This window comes from Tinamus guttatus, unplaced genomic scaffold (genome assembly GCF_059628265.1).
Source record: "Tinamus guttatus ecotype Peru unplaced genomic scaffold, ASM5962826v1 Tinamus_guttatus_pri_ptg000510l, whole genome shotgun sequence".
Classification (NCBI taxonomy): domain Eukaryota; kingdom Metazoa; phylum Chordata; class Aves; order Tinamiformes; family Tinamidae; genus Tinamus; species Tinamus guttatus.
Window position 1 is genome coordinate 1,612,715 of NW_028289044.1, and position 19,139 is coordinate 1,631,853.

The 19,139-nt window shown below is 39.8% G+C and overlaps 1 protein-coding gene across 1 annotated transcript in view; it reads right to left on the reverse strand.

Annotated features, from left to right (window-relative positions):
- VPS13B (vacuolar protein sorting 13 homolog B) overlaps positions 1–19,139 on the reverse strand; it is a 405,118-nt gene that overhangs the window by 97,005 nt on the left and 288,974 nt on the right. Inside the window, exons 33-34 of the mRNA XM_088533620.1 lie at positions 15,247–15,949; positions 5,990–6,127 (exon numbers count right to left, since the gene is read on the reverse strand). Of these exons, the coding sequence (XP_088389746.1) occupies positions 5,990–6,127; positions 15,247–15,949 (841 nt within the window). The remainder of the gene's footprint in view (positions 1–5,989; positions 6,128–15,246; positions 15,950–19,139) is intronic.

The following is a 19,139-nucleotide window of genomic DNA, read 5'->3' on the forward strand; positions in this document are numbered from 1 at the left end:
CGAGACGGGCGCCAGCGGGAAGGCAGGAGTCACCATCCCTGCCTCTTGCCACGGGCGCTGTGTCCCACGCGTGTGGCTCTCCGAGGCCGGCGAGGCAACACGTGGAGGCCCACGGGGGGCCCACGGGGAGCTCCACCACGCGCTCATCACCCAAAGGAGCCGCGAGACATCAGCAGGTCTCAGCTAGACACGGGCTCGCTCTGAGGACTCACACTCGACTCAGGGAGGTAACTGCGATACTTGAAAAAAACGGTCACAACTGAACCGAGATAAATCGTTGTAGGTCCAGAACAACAATGGTAGCATTAAATAGGGGCACTGAGGCTACTGCTACTTACAGGATGTTGACTGAAATGAAGCAATGTGCAACTGCCGAATACTTTCCAGAAGCATCTCAAAGGTTGTGTGGCCAGGCCAAAAATGACAGCGGGGTTGGTGCTGCCTCTGGAGGCCTCACAAAGAAGGGGGATCCCTAATGGGGGACGCATTAACTGTCTCATTGGGGAGTTAGGAAAGCTGAAGCACAGCGAGATCCAGCTCATGGAACAAGTTTGTGGAAACAACCAAAAAATCCCTCATAAATAGTAACTTTCTGTTACCTGCTTTAGTGGCCAAATAATACACCTTGGTTAAGAAATATACAAAGGGGGAAAAATAAAGCTTTTATAAAATACAACAAATACTAAAAATAAGTTTTACAAGAATCAATAGATTTGTCAACATAAAGCAAAAGATACCAAGAAAATATTTTCGCAAATTTCTACCTGGCTTAGGCACACAGTTTCATTTTCAGTACTTAGGCATCCAACTATCACTTAAATGTTATTTCTAAATACTTCAGCTTTTTGGAAGGTACTTTGATAATTTTACACATTATTACGATGAAACCGCAGATAGTGAATGCATAAAACACAGTGCCTACCGGCTGGTACACCTGCTTGGAATATTTCTGTTTGTCCTTTTAATCAAATAAATACAATTTCATGCCTACAGTGTCAGTGCCTTAAAAACTTGTTTGTAAAAGAGCAAAGGGAGAAAAAAACCTACTAGAAAGCTCAAAAGTTTTGCAAATGACCCAGAGTTAATTAGAAAAGTCTGCACCCTGGCTAGTTCCCCTTCTCACGTGTCAGCTCTCATTAAATCAAAAAATTCTCATTTCAAAGTTAACAAACACCATGGTTAACAAAACTGTTAAACTGGGATCAAGTGGGCACATTCCTAGCTTTATATATGATGTCATGCTAAGCAGCCCACAGCTGAACTTGAGAGTCGTATGAATGATTTTTCAATATATTAAGTATCTGATCTAATGCTAATTTTCTCTCTATAGGCTAACTGTGCTGGGAACAGGTGGCCCTGCTTTCAATTATGGAGGGCTAACATGCCAGTGTGAGGCCTGGATTAGTTCACCTTCTCACAGGGAATTTGCCTCGGTTGGGAATGGATTTATTATGGCTTCACACATGGAACGGGGCTCATGTCAGCTGAGGGCAGTGATACATCATATGATTCAAATTAACCTGCTGTGGACTGTTCCGCAGGGCTGATACTGTGTATTAAAATGACGACATTTTTAAAACAGCTTGAAAGAAACCAGGATGGCTGAAGTGCAATGGTTCCAATTTGTTCCAACTAATCTATCACCTGCTGGAGATATTATTCTAGTGGGTTTCTGGTAGCTGCTATTTTCCAGGTTTCTCCAAGCCACTGACCTTGCTAATGGATACGATTGTTGCCTTTGGAAAGGAGAAAAAAAAACTTGAAGTGAGAGCTATTGGGGCAGCTTTGTTTGCTCCTTTTTATGTGCAACTCCAGCCACGGTGCAGCGCTTCTCCCAGTGCCCCAGCAGCACTGGGGAAAGGCTCGGCAGAAAAAGAACAGCCCAAATTCCTGCTTCATCATCCAGCGGGAAATGGCATCTCATAGTTTGTCTGGATAGTCTGTCCTACAGAAATGATTTCAAATGGCAAAATATCAAGGATCTGAGTTATTTCACACCTAACCTCTTTCCAAGAAAATGCTGGAAGAAGGGGATTTTGGCATAAAATGTTTATATTTTGCTTGTATAAGTGTTTTAAGGCAATTTGCAAGCTGTGCTTCATGAATTAATGAAATGTCCTGTATCACACGCAGAAAAAAATATGTCAGAAGACAGCTTTTAAAGCCAAAAAGTTTTTTTTAGAAAATTCTAAAGAAAGAATTAGTAGACAAAAATAACAAATTATAAAAAGAATTGCAGCAAGTTGGTCATATTTATTGTTCACCCAACGAATTATATTTAATGTTGAAGCAATAATAGTTCATTCATATGTATTTGAGAAGAATTAAATTTAGAATCCAGTAGTCACTGGACTGAATGGAATATAAAAGAGAGTGGGTTGTGCACACTGATGGCGATGGAATTTAAAAAATTTTAAATAGTTAGTTACTACAGAAAGAGAAAGAATAGTCCTTTAATACACTGTAGGGTTAAAGTTGAGGTCTGTTCCCACAGGCCTGATGATGAATGCTTATTTCTCCTAGGATCCTATTACCTAAAATCTGGAAGAAATATCATTTTTCTTTAGTTGCCAAAAATGTACAAAATAATCAACCCATGTGGCAAGAAGTGCATTAATGTATCCTGTTATTCCCATTTAATTAGTGGTTTCCAAGTTTAGCTACTTGCTGTAGTTTTTTGATCTCCTAGTTAATACAGACTGACAACCTGGTTTCCTGTGCGGTGAAAGTATACAATTTTTCTGTGGAACACTATCTACTTATCTACTTTTACTGACAAACTATTTACAAGGACCACAGATTTTATTTAAGGCAGCAAACGCTGGGGACCATTTGCAGATTTTTCTGTTTTAACTGCTCGTATAATAGCTTGCATCATAAAATATAGGCATGTTTGACCCTCATATCTGAAATTTAACCTCAGCATGCCAACAAAGTATTTCTGAAGAAAAATGATATTACGATTAAACCACTGAACTTCGAATACTGAAATCCAAGAGAAAACTGTATTCTTAGCATCACAACTGCTATATCCAGATTTTTGTCCACATAACTTTTGAAAATGTTCAGAGAAGCAGACCAGCTCAACCCTCAACAGCTACCATCTATTAGTATGTATTGCAACCCCTTATATTAAAAAATTGCCTATTGTAATTATAAAACTCACGTACACAAATGAACAAAAATATGCAGCATGTCCTTAGAAAATATGCAGAAGAGCAGCACTGTTACTTGGCAAACGTGCACAGGAAAGCTGCAGGCCTTTGACAGAGACATGCACATTAAGTACAGGTACTCCAGCAGTGCATTTGCTTATTCAGTTTATTAGCTATCACGTCTGCAGTCACAAATGCCACTTGTCTGTTGACCTTACAGGAGTTGTGAAGAGGTTTGCTGAGGTTCCTGTCCTTGATGAACAGCTGTGGGCTATGTTGGACCCGGTACTTAGAAGCTACCTCACCCTGGAAGAAGCCTTGGTTAGAGGTCAGACCTTTTCCTCCCAGTACAGTTAATAACTTTTTTTCAGTAGTCTGTTAATGAGTTGCAAAGCATCCATAACATTCTTGCGTGTGCTACCCTGACGCAAAGTGTCTGTCACTAGTGATCCAGTGGAACTTCCAATCCCCACAGAATGCTTTTTGGTTAAAGCTAGTTTATTCAGAGATGATCTCCTGTTATAATACTGGGGATTATAAAAATCTCCAAAGAAATCCAGCTCTGTTTTGTTCTGGACCCTGCTAAAACACTTTATTGAAATTCAGGGTCATTACTTTTGAGTCATGTTTAATGGTCATTCCAATTAGCAGGAAAGAAATGACAAAAACGAATGCTTCTTAGCTCAGAAGAGATCTGGGAGGAAGGTTCTGAAGTTATATATGCCTTAGAACAGGAAGCAGCCTGAAGTTTACAGTGTATTAATTTACTGCTTTCAGTTCCTTATTTAGCCAAATACTGTGGAGGGGAGAGCGTTAACACTGATTCAGGATCGAAATTGTTGAGAGTGGGGTAGGAACTCACACCACTCATCAATACACTGAGCTGGCTTGCAATGCCACAGACATCCTTCTCTGCTGGTTCAGTTAGAAGACTGCTCTATTGAGAGAATGCCATCAAGGAAACACCTTCAAGTGAATAATTAAATATACTGGCTGGCCCAGAAAACTACAGTGAGAAACTTGAGAAATGGGGAATGGAGAGACAGGGCACTGAGAATTTGAAAATGTGCCAGAGCTGTGGAGACAGAGGATTGGGAAAATTGAGGGGGGGAAAAAAAAAAAGGTAAAATAAAATCAATTTGGCAGCAGTGACCAAGACAACACTCATTTCCTTTCTGCTTTTGGACTGCAACCCCAGAATCCTGACTCCTAATATTCCTCTGCTTTCATTAAGTACCTCTAACATCACTGATGATAGCTATCTTTTCCCTTCCTATGTGGGTCATGCTTAGAATGAAAATCCACTATTCCTATCAATTAGTTTGTTAGTTCCAATGGCAGTAGAACTTGCAGTAGGTCTGAAGGAAAATCCCCCAAATAGGGACCAATATTACGAAACTTCTGCATAGGTAAGTGTTTTTAAAATCTTGTATTAAAAGAGTGCTTTTAAGGCAGCACAGCAAACTAAAGAAAAATAAAAAAGGCAATATTGAAGTTGTTTATGTACTTATTCTTTCCTCAAAAGTCCTGCCTGAGTAGAAAAATGGATCTGCAAGTTAGTCTTCCTGTTCAGCTGGTCAGTCTGTATTCCTCATTCTCTGGTGGCCCAACTTTATGTGCAGAAGTGATCACAGATTTATCCAAAGGCAAAAGTAACTGTGCTTCCAGCATCTGAACTTCTACATTTTTCTAAATACCTCAGAAAACGAAATTCTCTAAACTTTCATTTTCCTGAGTTGCCTTCTGTGAACTGCACAGGGCATACTAATACATCACTCATGGAAAGACTGTGCAGGTAAATTGGTATATCTGTAGTATTTCAGATCTTAGAGAACTGAGCAATACATCAGAAAAAAATACTTTGTTGTAGAGCCAAGTTTAAACGGCGTGCTGTAAATAATGCATTAGCCTGTATAGGGAGGTGAATAAGCAGGAAAAAACAGTCCTGAGAAGCTGCTCACTCAGTGACAGATAACAGAGCATTCTGCATGCTGAGTGAAGTAAGGCTCTTCAAGAAAATAAAGCAGTATAGTTCAATAAATTGCAATAAATACAAACAATAGGTGAATTATGACACCACAGAAAAAAGTTAAGCATATTTTCTAACTTTAAATGTAACTTTATATTCTAAATTAGCAATGGAATTATAAACATGGAACTCACGAAACAGAGAATGTATAATGTACATTTACTTGCAAGAGTTATTCCTCAGGAGTGAAACTTCAGGTCATTTACATTATTCTACATAAATGCTAATATACCACACCACTTATACTGTGTTAGTTACACAAATATGGTACAAACATTCTTTCAGTTTTACAGTACCAACATTTTAGGTGATATGAATTTGTAATGTCTGGTACCCAGGATCCAATGACCCCAAAAGAAAAAGATTCATAAAAATCTTCAGAAACAAGGTCAAAGGCAGCCTTGGCTGCCTGTGTTTGGTAAAACATAACTTTAGTAATATTTGAAGCTGCAATTGGTATAGGGCTAGAATCAGGTAGTTTTCGTTTTGTTGGAAATTTGCCAACCTCAGACTTCTAAAGCAATAAGATTTCTAGATTTAGCCTAAAAAAGAAAATAACTAGTCAAGCTTTAAACCCATGTAAGGTCAGTCCAGATCTCACTATTTCTCCACTCTTACCTCAGGTCAGGGTAATTGCTGGAGGAGAATTCCCCCTCATCAACATAGAATACAACTTTGGGGTTTTTTTTTTTCTGATAATCTAATGAACTGATATGTCTCTGTACGCCTATCTAGGAATAAGTCTCTGTATGCCTATCTAGGAATAAATCACATTAAAAAGCAGAGATGAAAGTGCAAGGCTTACCTGGTCCATTAAGGAAGTCTTTAATTTGCACTGTGACAAGAGGAGGTGGAATGCCGCTCTTGGTGTCTACCTCTCCCGCTACTGTCTGCATCCAAATCCTGCAATAATCCAGAGCTTCTGGTAGAGTCTTGCCAGGATCTGCAGGTGACAAGGATCATACTCAGTAATGATACTCCAGAATTGGGATATATAACAAAACCCTACATACAAAATTAAGTAAATTAATATGCTCAAAATACATATACAGTGGTTGGTATTCAGAATACTCCTGTTAGACACAGCACTTGCACCCACAGAAGTGCATGTGCAGGCGAGGCAGACATACATATGCTGGCACACATATGCATACAGGCCACAGCAGTAATTGTGCTCAACACAGAAAACCTGCAAAAAGTAGGAAGTAAAATATGAGTAGAAAATAACACCTGCCACATGATGACTTTTAATGGCCCATAATTTTAGCATTAATCATGATGACACTTCAAGAGTGCTTGCAAAGGAATCACTGCTTAAAAGTTGCTACCATATTTTCACTGCCAAGTAGCAAAAATAGTAACAGAAGTACAAATTATGAAGGCTAAAAGGTGAGAATGTTGAGGACAGAGCATAGCGACAATGCAGTGACATCAACCATCTGCCATGTGCTCCAGGTGTCCCTGTGCATGCAGGGGGTTGGACTGAATGATCTCTGGGGGTCCCTTCCAACATTAACGATTCTATGATTCTATGTTTAGCTTTTAAAAATCAGTAGCTACACTTTTATATAATCCTGAATTACTTTGATCAGCCCATAATATTATAAAAGACATGAAAATTCATTTCCTCCAAGTGCTATGCATTTCTTCATTTTCTATATATCACAGATGGTAAAAACAGCACTGTACAAAGACTGTAATAGTCCTGACTTCTGGCATTGCACATCCTAAATTCTAAATGCTCAATTATTCTTTAGGACCAAGATTACTACATTAAGTATAGACTGCCTGCCTTATCCTTAAAGATTTAAGGAGAATTTCTTGATGAAATCTCATCTTTCCCATTTTCAGTCTTTTAAAATTTGTTCTAATTGTTTTATTTAACTGAGACTTACTGATTGGATATCTTTAGAGAGCAGTATTTACAAACTCACTATTACAGTCAACATATGGTAACGTGGCATCACAGTCATCTGTGGACTGGGTATATAAAGTCAGCTTTGGAATTTGTGTTTCTTGACCTTATCATGTGATTCATATAAAACCTGGCACATATGAACCCTTTTGTGATTTCAAAGAACCTACTGAAATCGATTGATCATGACTTTAGATCTATATGGAAAACATCAAAAGTTAGCACATTCTTTTGGTTTTATTTGATCAATTTTCAGGCAGTGACTTTGTGGTAATATTTGCACTCCATGGCATATACATTACAGCCTTTCCTTCACTTTATTCCCACTACACATTTATAAAGTCAGCTCTCAACAGTTATTTAAGAGCTGTCACTACATACAACAGATTTGTATATTTTCCATGGAAATTTAAACTTTTTTTTACAGTTTTTGGCCCTTTTCTTTAATTACACTAACCAGAATGGTATGTCACACTCCCTTTTCTATAGGACCTTCTATCAAGAGTTTGTCTAACATACTGAAAATAATAATTCAAAAAATTCTTTATTACCGAACTATATATTTTTTTAAAAAAATATAGTCTTGGTGTTGTTGTGACTATGAATGTTATCTTTGACTTGGTTCCATGCCACAATATCTTGCTTTGTGCTGGTGGCGTATGATAAACAATTAATATACCTACATTTTTAGAGCATATAGTGAAAATCATTGTAAAACTTACAGAACATTGTGCAATGAATGTCACTGGATCAATTAAATTGATCTAGGCTATTGTTCCTGACTGCAGGTGAAAAATATTTCAGTATGCCATTATTTTGTCTCATTTCTGATGACACTGCATATAGTAGCCTAGACTAACCACTGTTTTTTCTAGTAAATCCAGTAAAATTAGCCAAATATTTCTGTTGCGGAATACATCAACTGGTTTTCCTATTCTCTTAAGATGTGTTTATCATATTAAATACCTAATAATTATTAAAAGATGTAACTGTTTAAAGATAAAATAACTCTGATGAAAGGAAGTTACATAGCAGATAATTCTTGCATGACAGGATACACTAGCTGTACAAACACAACCCTCAGGGTGCTTAGAATTACAGCACCAAAGCAGAGAATCAAAAAATGGAATGGGGAATTTCAGAAAATTTGGTCTGTCCTGAGTCCAAAGAGTCCAGCACTGTGCTCTCTCCATTACTTGCAGTAGAGCATGAATAATGGAAGACTCCAGCACTTACGGAATAGGAACACAAAACAAAGACACCTCAGGGTACAGTAATAACCAACAAAATATATTACTTTTGACTCAGCATTTGCTCCATAGGTTTCAATCCTTTTTTTTTTTTTTTTAGTTTAGGTGAAACTCTACCACCAAAACACAAAACAACTGCTTTATCCTGAAATTGAGACAATTCTAGAATCAGGATACTTGTATTCATGCAATCTGGCATGCAAGGTAATAAATCTGAGGGGCCATGCAAAGAACTGCTTGAGCTTTCCATGTCCATGGCACAGTCAGTTTGGAACCTGGACAGCAGACTTAACTGTACATCCAAGTATGCCAGATGTGGATCAATAAATTAGTTGTTACATAATGAGAAGAAAGCTAGAAGAAACCCAGAGACTGACTGTTCTGGTGTGTGTCTCAAAAACTTGAATGGAGTTTGATGGAGAAGCCACAAAATGCATCTGCCTAGGACAAATTTATTCACATTAAAAGGTAAAAAGAATAAAACAACTGATCTTGTTGAAACACTTTCTACAGCAGAAAACAGCATTTTCATAGCATTAAGGATCAAGAAAGGAATAAAACATGTGGGGTGCCCAGGGCATAAATAATACCATGGAAGCAATAGAGTGAAAAGGAAAATTTAGGCTAGGAAGTAAGGAATTCCTGATGGCGCAATCTATTAGAAAAAGGACTCTTCTCCCTCAAGGAAATGATGAAAATGTTCAGAATGTTTAAAAATACACTTGACAGAAGACTATAAAATATACAATAGGGAACAATTATGCATCAGCAGGGAACTGGTCTGAATAATGTATTATAATAGGTCATTCCCATTTCCATTTTCTATGATTCTCCCAAAAATCAACACTTAAATTTGCAGTTATTTGTATAAAGAAAATGCTGGAGAAAACCCAAGGGATGCATATATAAATAAAAGGAGAGGGTAGAATTACTCCACAGCAAGCCAAAAGAGAGAGAAGAAAAGCTTGAAAAGTGAAGAGCGGCGAAGGGGGCCAGAAATTCTATCCTCCACGCGATGTGAAAAATTTGTCTGTGGCAGCAAAAGCAAAATGGTGAGACAACTACCCCAGATTGACAGCCAGGACTATTTCAAAATTAGTGAGACTGAGAAGCTGGGAGGCCTTGAATATCTTCCACAATATATCAGTATTTTTCTTTTTTTTCAGTAGAATGAAAGGAAAAAAATAAATCTCCGGCTATTTTTTTTCCCCCTGAAACACCCATGTTTAAGCTCAAGTTCCACACCCCAGGTCCAAAGCTTCACGGTTTATGCAATTGTTTACTTGCTGTGAACTGGGAGGAAAGCAACTTCAGAAAAGAGAGGAGACTAGCACGAAGGGCAAGGGACGAGGCAGGAGAAATTTCCCATGTTGGAGGCTTTTACTCTTTTGGCTGTGGTTTTGTCGCAGGGCCTGGGGCACAGGCCGCTCAGCCGGTGTGGGGCGGCCGGCGCGAGGCCGCGCGCTCCTCATGGCGCTGCTCCGGCAGGGCCGCTCCTGCAGGCCAGCACGGCGCTGCCATCCCTCTCGGGCTCACTTTAAGAATGATTTTCCCTGGTATTTAAGGAACCCAAATGGGGAAACATCTCCGGAAGCGCAATCCCAGGGGCTGTGACAGGAAGACAGAGGAGCGCCTGGTGTCACCAGAGCAATGCGGCCTCCTGCGCCAGCCCCGCGCTGCCGCTGAGGCCCTGCCCTCGAACACCCGAGCACGGTGGCGTTGGGGCCGCAGGGGCCGCTCCAGCAAAGCTCCCGCAGCGGGTTGTGAGGAAACGGCCCGAAATCCCCGCTCCGCGTCGCCAGGAGCGCGAGGCGACAGCGAGGCAGCAGATTTCCTCATGCATCCAGCCCACTTCCCTCCTCCACGTGAGCAGAGGTTACACGGGCCCTCGGCTACTGCCTCTGCTCTTTACGGACGCCCTGCCATCAAAGGCGTGGGCGTTAAAAAATAAAAAATTAAAAAAAAATTGGGAATAATTTTAGATGGCCTCACAATGGCCACAATGTTTCACGGGAGGAAGCTGAAGACATTCCATGCATAACAACAAATATTCATGGGGAAGTTTCTCCCCTTCCAAATGACCAAGCCGCACAATCTCCTCTTTAAAAATAAACAAACAAACAAATAGAAAGAATATTTTTCAAGAATGCCCAGAGCACCATGCTCAGGAAATGAGGCAATTTTGTATCTGGATTACATTACCTGAAACAAAGCAAATAAAGATTTAAAAAAAATATTTATAAAAGCGGCTTATGAGATTACATTAAAAACAATTGCACCCACTTTTATTTAAATGGAAATGGCCAATGATCTATTTGCCAAAACTAATGGCTAGCAGATGCCACTTTTGTTAAAAACACAGGATGAGCACTGAATGAAAAGGTTGTTTTACAGTATCTTTTAGGCTGTTTATATAGAATCTTACAAGTCAGCTCAGTGAAAAGCTACTCTTTTGAACGACATTTACTGAGCAGCTAATATTTATTCCATTAATTTATTTACTTTGTTTTGAAGTTCCCATCCCTGGTGCTAAGTAACATAATTGCAATCAAGCTGTGCAATTACAGAAATAATTTAAAACACAAATGAAGCAGTGGAGCACAAACATAATAAAATTCAGCCTACAGTATAATATCCTAATAAGCTCCCTCCTCCTACAAACTGACTTGCCAGTGGACACGGTTTGAAAGGAAGGCTGAGGAAATTGAAAGCACAACCACTAGTCTTTGGCTTCGAGCAAGGCAAGTGCTCCCTTACAGAGACCCTAGCCTGCTGGAAATGTGCTACTACTAATTGCTAATTAACATCCTAACAGTATTTAACTCTTAAATAGTCAATTTCCTCCTCTTTTCTTCTTAAATTCTCCTTTTTTCAACTTTCACAAAGTAAACAAAAAATAACATGGCCAGTGAATAAAGGAGCCAAGTGCTTCAGACGAAAAGTTGGATGCTTAGCCCCAACGCAATTCTCTCTTGTATAAATGAATAAAGCTGGTTATGTACTATTTGCATCTATTTGCATTTGTTCTATTATCTTCAAAAATTAGAACCAAATGGGTATTTCAATTAAAATGTGAGTAGTTTCATATCAACATCAAAATCTTAATTACTGCATATGTTGGAAGTAGTAGGTTACTATAAGGCAGCGAGCTTGGTTTTGTCACCAGCCCAGGAACAACTGTTTTGATGGAAAACAAAACTAGGTCTAAACTACTACTCACTTTTCTTTATCCTAGAGTTTTCCTTGGAGCTATCTTACGTCAACAAATAAGACACTTGTAGCTTCATAACAGAATCTTACACTTGCTTCTACCTTTCAAGACGTGAAGGAACTGTTTTAAAGCTGTAGGTTTCTTTTTCTTTCACAAAAGCACAGTATTTCCTAATACCTAGTCCCTTGCAGTTGGACTAACAGTAGTCAGATCTTTACTTTCACACAACATTCCAAACAGTTCTTCCAAATGCACGAGAACATTCCTAAAATATTTGTATGTGGCATATAGGGTCTGTACCTACACACAGTGATGATTTGAAATGGCAGAGTTGTTATTACCAACTAGTTATTAGTTGTTATTAGTTGAGTCTAAGTAACCAAGTTCATATACAGCTTAACTATATAAGCTTGACCAGATTACTATAGGTAATGAAAGCATCATGCATCATAGAATCATAGAATCATAGAATGCTTAAGGTTGGAAGGGACCTCTAGAGGTCATGAAAGCATCTCACTCTCCCAGACAAGGCTAAATTTTTCAGGTTGTGATGAAATTTGCCCTGACCTCCAAAGCTGAGGCTGTGGTGTTGCCCATCTCTACCATCAGTTATAACATACACAATGTTCTCACCAGGCCTGACAGCTCAGTTCCACTGCCTAAATGTTTCTCAAAAGTGAATGTATTCCATAAGTTCTTAAAATTTACTTTAAATACATCTTATATGTCTGTTTAACTTGCATGCTGTTCCCATTCTGTTGTGACATTCCCTGTAAATTAAACACCATTTCTGCCCCTTCCCATCGTACAGTCCTCGACATACAGAGAAATGTAAGAGTTTAGTACAAAGCTGTTGTACAGAGGGAAAGAAGCCAGCTTACTTCTTTAAGTAACCTTTTTATCATTCTTCAGTTGGATGATATATCTCTTTCCAATAAAATTGTCAGTGAGCAGTCATAATATCAAGCAAAATTGGCCTGATTGACCAAATTGACTACAGCAACTTAGCACATGCAGTGCAAAGCTCCTGATGGTATATCACATAATATGTTGTTTTATATATCATATTGCAGCTAATGGCAGATTTCCGTCCAGTATGTGTGACAGAGATTAAAAACAGAAATTTCCAAAAGTAACAGTGGCATGACAACGTTAATGATGCAATTTCGAGCACAGCAGGTCTTCCCAAACAAGAGGCAATAAAAATTTTATATTACCTCTTTTGCTTTGTGAATTATCATGCACCTTTAAGTATGGATTATTTTTAATAACTCTAGATCTATTTAGTGCTTTTAGGCATTAGAATTTTGGCACCTCCTTCTCTCAATGTTTTTTGAGGGGAGCCCTGAGCCTTAGGCATCAGCACAGGAGACCATCTGACAAACGTGACTGTTACTGCCCACAAAGGCCGCAAGATGGAACCTGAAGTTCTGCCATCCCCTAATGTGCAACTGCTGCCTCTACACTGCTTTATGGCAGGGAAAGGCACATTTGCCTGTCATGGACACAGAAAAAAAAGAAAAAAAACGAAAATAAACAGACACCCATGCATCCCTGGTGCCCCTGCAAGGCCTCTGCAGGTCTCACTGAACATCTCGGGCCACATGCTCCCACTCTCCTCATTACTTAAATGTCTTGTCGTGTTTCTGGACTCTCTGAGTCACTTTGAATTTGTAGGAAGATTTAATTACAGGTTGTGGACAGACTGTTTTTCTAGAATAAAGCCACCTGCACACACGGATATTTGATTGCTGGAAGGACCAGGGAGCAATCTGATTCTTACTGTGATTCTACCTGCAGGAGCAGAATGGAGAATCGCGCCCGGTTTATCGGTAATGTGGTAGCAGCTTGTACAAGGACACACTCAAATACCTCACACATAGTATGTGAAGAGGCTCAATAGCACCTCTCCGAAACACCAAGTCAATGAGGTTGTGACCTCTAACTTACAACTATTCCTGTGTTTTCCTTCAGGCTTTTCTTAGTCTTATCAGCCACGGACAATACCCAATCACATCAACAACAGTAGTTCAAAATATGCCTGGGATTATATTCTCAACCTGAGAATGTACTGATAAGATTCAATACAGAGAGATGGAAAACAATCTTATTTTATAACCTAATAAAATGTGAAACCTTTTACCCCATATATCCTATTTTCTCAAATGACTTGGTTACATGGAATTTACCATCTAGACAATAAAAATAGTTCCTCTTTATTACTGTATTTCTGTCTATATATTTAATGATATATGGACACGGAATTTATTTCTGAAGCTCTATTGATGCAATATTATTTTTTGCTTAGAGTCACAAATGGTACACAGGCAAATATTCATAATCATGTATTTAAAAATCAGCAGAAAAGATGGTAAAATATCATGTTTTTTAATTGCCACAATAACTAATAAGAAATTTATGAGGCAGTTTTGTTTCTCCTGAGACAAGGGAGCAACAGTAGGGAAATATGAAAGTGGAAGGAAGAATGAAAAAAAGGCACATAAGAAGCCTTCAACTTATTTTATGTATCTTTTCTTCATCTGTCCACTCTTCCTCTTTCTGTTCAGTCTCTATTTTAAGAAATTTTATTAAAGATTTCCGAAGAACGTTTAAATTCATTGAGAGCAACATTTGCTAGTCCTTTGCGTTAACACAGCACTTTAATGCCAATGTTCAAAAGACACTACCTCAGGCCGCAAAGATCCAATATAGCTAGATAAAAGTATTCTACTTTTCATAATTCACGTGTTGTAAGAAATTTGGCAAGAGAAAAACTAGCTATGTTTTTGACCTGCAGCTCTCATTCAGTGGGGAACTTAACAGAACACACAATTCTGGCTGCTTTTTCAGCAGTTCCCTGCATCCTCATCTGAACATTTTTGGTAACATTCTGCAGAGTAAAGATCTATCTCATTGAAGTCAAATACCCAGTGCTGGCAGGCAGACAAAAGAATCACAACCTTTTGACTTCTCAGTTGCGCAGGTAAGAAAGACAATGAAATTTTCAGAAAGACTTTTTTCCTCTTCAGCAGTTACTCATGACTATAAACTCTATGTATGAAATTTAAAAAAAAAAAAGAAAGAAAAAAAAGAAAAAAAATTAAACCTTAACAAAAGGACACATTAATTAAGAGAAGGAAAGCTCTACTGTTCAGCTGAATAAAAGTTGAACGTAGATGGCATCATTACACACCATATGGAAGATCACTCTAATTTTCTTACAGTTCATGATCAAAACACCAGTTGCTTCTACAGTGTTTTTGGTTTTGCTTTAAATTTTATCAGTAAGCTAATACGAGAAGATACTGTAATTCTCAGTCGTAAAAATGCTTTTTATGAAATCTGCTCAAATTACAAACCCTTAGCTCCTCAGATAGCACTGAAGCATTAAGGCAGTGCAACAATCCATATTCAAAGCTCTGCTGAGACAGAAATATTGAGGAAGAACTGGTTGCTAGAAGGGTAGATGTTAATGCATTTCAAATATTTTACACACTTGGCTTGACTCAGCTGTGGTGTATAATCCTATACATACTTGTATTTACTGATTGATTTATTTACTGATGGATTTTTAAAGATACCCTTGTGGTCCATTAGCTGTGTTCTTTTTCCCCGCTCCAGTAAGTGTGAGAAGTCCTGTTATTTTGGCAGTTCTTACCAAGAATGAACTAACTGAGCAATCTTACCCGTACACTTGTAGTCCGAGGCTACTCCTTTGAGCCCTGCATCAAACATGGATATTTCCACCTTTTGCTTCCGGTGGTGGCAGCTGAGGAGCACCGAGGGCTGCGAGACCACGAGGTAGAGGAAGGGCTGGAGCTCCACGTCGCCGGCGCCCCTGCGCCCAGGCTGCCGGACGATGGTGATGCCGAGGGCCTGCCGTGCCGACGACCGCGTGGAAGCGTGCAGGCTTTCCAGGGACAAGAGCGCGGGCTTCCTGCCCGCCGCCGGCAGAGCGCTGCTGTGCAGCAGGTCGTCCGCCGTGACGGAGGAGAGGCCTTCCTGCGGGGCCTCCTCGCCATGGCGGCGGCTCCCCGCTCCCGCCTCCGGGAGGTTCAAGGAGCTTCTGCTGGTTTTCTCGCCATCCTTGTGGGCTGCCGGGGCCTTCGGCTTAGGCAGGGCGGTACACGAGTACGTCATGAGGGAGATCCGGCTGGCCGTCACGAAGATGTCGAAGGGGATGAAGTTCAGGTTCTTCACGATGGAAGACTGGCGCGAAGGGCGGGCGATGCGGTGCTGGCTGGCGCCGCTGTGCTGCTCTATCTGCACTATTCGGATCCTCACGCTGTCGCTGCCGATTCCGCTGTCCTGTGCTCCACTGTAACGCGAGGAAGTTTCAGCCGTTCCTCCATCAGACACATCCATTTTTTTCTGTTCTTGCTTGGAAACCTGTCGAGGAAAACACTGTATTAACTTACAATATCTGTATCCCAACTATTTCCGTTTCAGTGGCAACAAACAATCACTATAAAAACATGATGTCAAAAAAGAGAATTATACAAAAATTTGCCAAGGTAACACAGTAATCACTCATGAAGAGACAGTAGGTGTCTGTTCCAATGAAATGATGACTCACAGCAGAAAATGTGGCAAAAGCACATGTGAAGGAAAAAAAGGAATAATCATGTCTAAGTTTAAACAATCTTTTTTACATAATAAAAAAACCAACTCTCATTCCTTATACTCTAAAGAATCTACAAGAAATCTTTGGTTAAAAATCCAATAATATCTCTTTTAAATAATATATTTGAAATAAAAAGGCTAAACGGAACTGGTTTGAGCATCAGTTTGGAGCACTGATGCTCAAAAATGTTCTCTTTGGCCCTAAAGTATTTTATGATGATTACATGAAATAGAACGCATTATTAATCTATTGCAAAAACATAAAAAGACTAAAAGGAAATTGTAAACTGAAATGTATAAATATTACGTTGCAGAAAGAATATTTTTCTTAGAGTCATGGAAGTGACAGCTGCATTATATAAAACACTGAAGTTGAAGTAAGAGTCAGCAATATAAAGACTGCCTCTGTGATGGGTCAGAGCTAAGATGAGCTCTCCAAGGCTGCCCAGCCTTGGTTGTGACGTTCCCAGGGTTTTGCATGAGAAACCTTTGCAGAGATGGCACGGAAAGCACCAGGAGGATGCTGAGAGCGAGCGACCACACGCCCTGCCGCTGTCTGCAACCCCTTCCCTTGCACTGCCCAGGCCCCGGGTGCTGCATTGGGAATGTTAGTGGGAATGCGCCTGTGCAGCCATCCCTGCAGTTCTCGTCTGGGAATTCGTCCACTCCCTTCTTTGACCCTGCTCACACTGCCTGTCTGCACAGCCTCTTGGGGCAGCAAATTCCAGAAATTCAGTGGATATGTAGATACAATTTCTTTTTCTTTGTTTTTAATCAATCTTCTATTAGTTTCATTGCATTTCCCCTATTTCTTGTACTGCAGGATTTGAACTCCACATTTGGCTTTATCACTGCTTTTATGACTTTATAAACATTCCTCACAGGTCCCCTCAGTCTTTTCCTCTCCGCACTGGAGAGTCACAGCCTCCTTAGTCTCTCCTCACAAAACAACTACTCCTACACCTCTAATCATTTTAGTTTTACAGCTCTGTGTAATTCAGCTATGCTCTTTCTGGGTACTCTAAACACTGCTCAAGAAGCGGCATCACTAGGGTTCTATATAGAGGCAAAATGGTGCTTTGTGTCTTAATTTCCACTCTGATGCTGTCCAACATTTTGTTTTTTTGGGCTGCTGCTGCACATTTCCTCAATGATTTCATTTCTTCATCCTAGGATCTATCTTAATAATTTCCTTTTATCTTCTCCACCCTAACAAATCTTTGAAAAAGCAGTCACAAACTAGTGCAAAACACACCTTAACTTCTGTTTGAAAAAATAATGGTGAATTAAAAGTATTTGCAAAATCTATCAGAAACTACATTACAGGAAAGAAGGGCAGTGAACAACTGAATCAACTGGATTTCTTTCAAATTTGATCTTTCTATATAGCCATATACATACCATAGAATTTGATAATTGGGAAGATTTTTTTTAAGCACTGAGATTCCTTAATGTTGTTTCTAAAACAACAGGATGCTTTAATCCCCTTCTCTCTTCCCCCTGATCCCTTTTCAAAAACTGAACATGCTAGGGAAAAGTATTGCAGAGGAAATCCTAAAACAGAACCATTAACTAGCTGAGATTGTCTTTGAAAAGGCTTTTGCCAGCTCTGGTTACAATCTTTTCTGATTCACTCATGTACATATTTTTCAAATAACCAATAAAATTCCTTGCGGCTGATTTCTATGACAGAGTCACATCACTGACTTGTAAATGTGATATCACTTTTAATGCAGCCTCTGTAAAAATAACTTAACTAGAGGCTGCTTTAATGAATTACGCTGCGAGCCAAGAAATCCTGACTCCTCCTGATATCCTAGCAAATTTAGACTATTCACACCTAAGTCTCCTAGTCTGGAAAACTCTGTAGTACTTTGCCCGTTTCCTGCACTGACGATGCTTTGAAAATGCTAAGGGGTGGGTTACTGCTTATGTATTCAGGGCAAACAGTGAAAAATCTTGCCATATCGTTTGATGGAAATGCTGCCTGAAGCAAAGTAGCGGGTGTACGCTCTTACAACCAGCAGTAATTGCTCCACAACTTCCAAATCAGTCCTAAGAAATTCTTTTTAGAGGGCAGGTTTCTGCAGTGAAGGGCCCTGAGGGCGCCCGTGGCGATCTCTCGTCCGCTGCACGCGGCAGAAGCGGCTGCAGCGCCTGGACACGCAGGGGCCGGGCGGCTGAACGCAGGGAGAAAATGTAGTGCTGCTGGCTTGCAAATGCACCATCTCTTTTCAGCCCCAGACAGGTCTGAGTTAAAGCTCCGTTCTTTTCTTCTGCCTCTTTTTATAACTAAATATTTACCAAATGTTCTGGTTTGTGTGAAGCACCTACAGGAAAGTGGGAAAGCGGCTCTGCTTCCAACCCTGTTCAGACTTGTGTTTCTGTGCTAAGACTACTGAAAAGGTGATAATTGGTCCCAACTGTTGAGTTTCCTGTTATGTGGACATATTCAACTAACAGAAACATTACTGAGACCCCCAAATCAATTCACATAGGTCACTGCACGGCAGTCAGATGGTAACTTCTGCTCAGCACTAAGCAGCATGGAATATGAACCAGTGCCCAAAAGGTGAAAGGCACCGTATCCGATTACATATTTCCATGCCACTCTGTTCCATACTGAAATTTTGCTTTACGTCCTCTCTTACCATATATACCACAAAGGTCGGAGCAAATGTGCAAGACAGTTTTTCTGTAATGTTACTGGGTGCCCAACAAAGGTGCAGAAACATGACTGAGACTTTTTGCCTCTCTTTCAGGTAGGGGAGTGCCAAGGGGTCCAAGTAAGATTCACAGCTAACTTTAAGATATGCCTAAGAATAAACCTGGACACCATTTAGGTATTCCTCGAACAGGATAAGGGGACGAGAGGGAATGATTCTTAGTATAATAACTCTGACAAGAATTTTTGCTTTATTATGGAATAAATGGCCAATACTTTAAAGATGTCAAG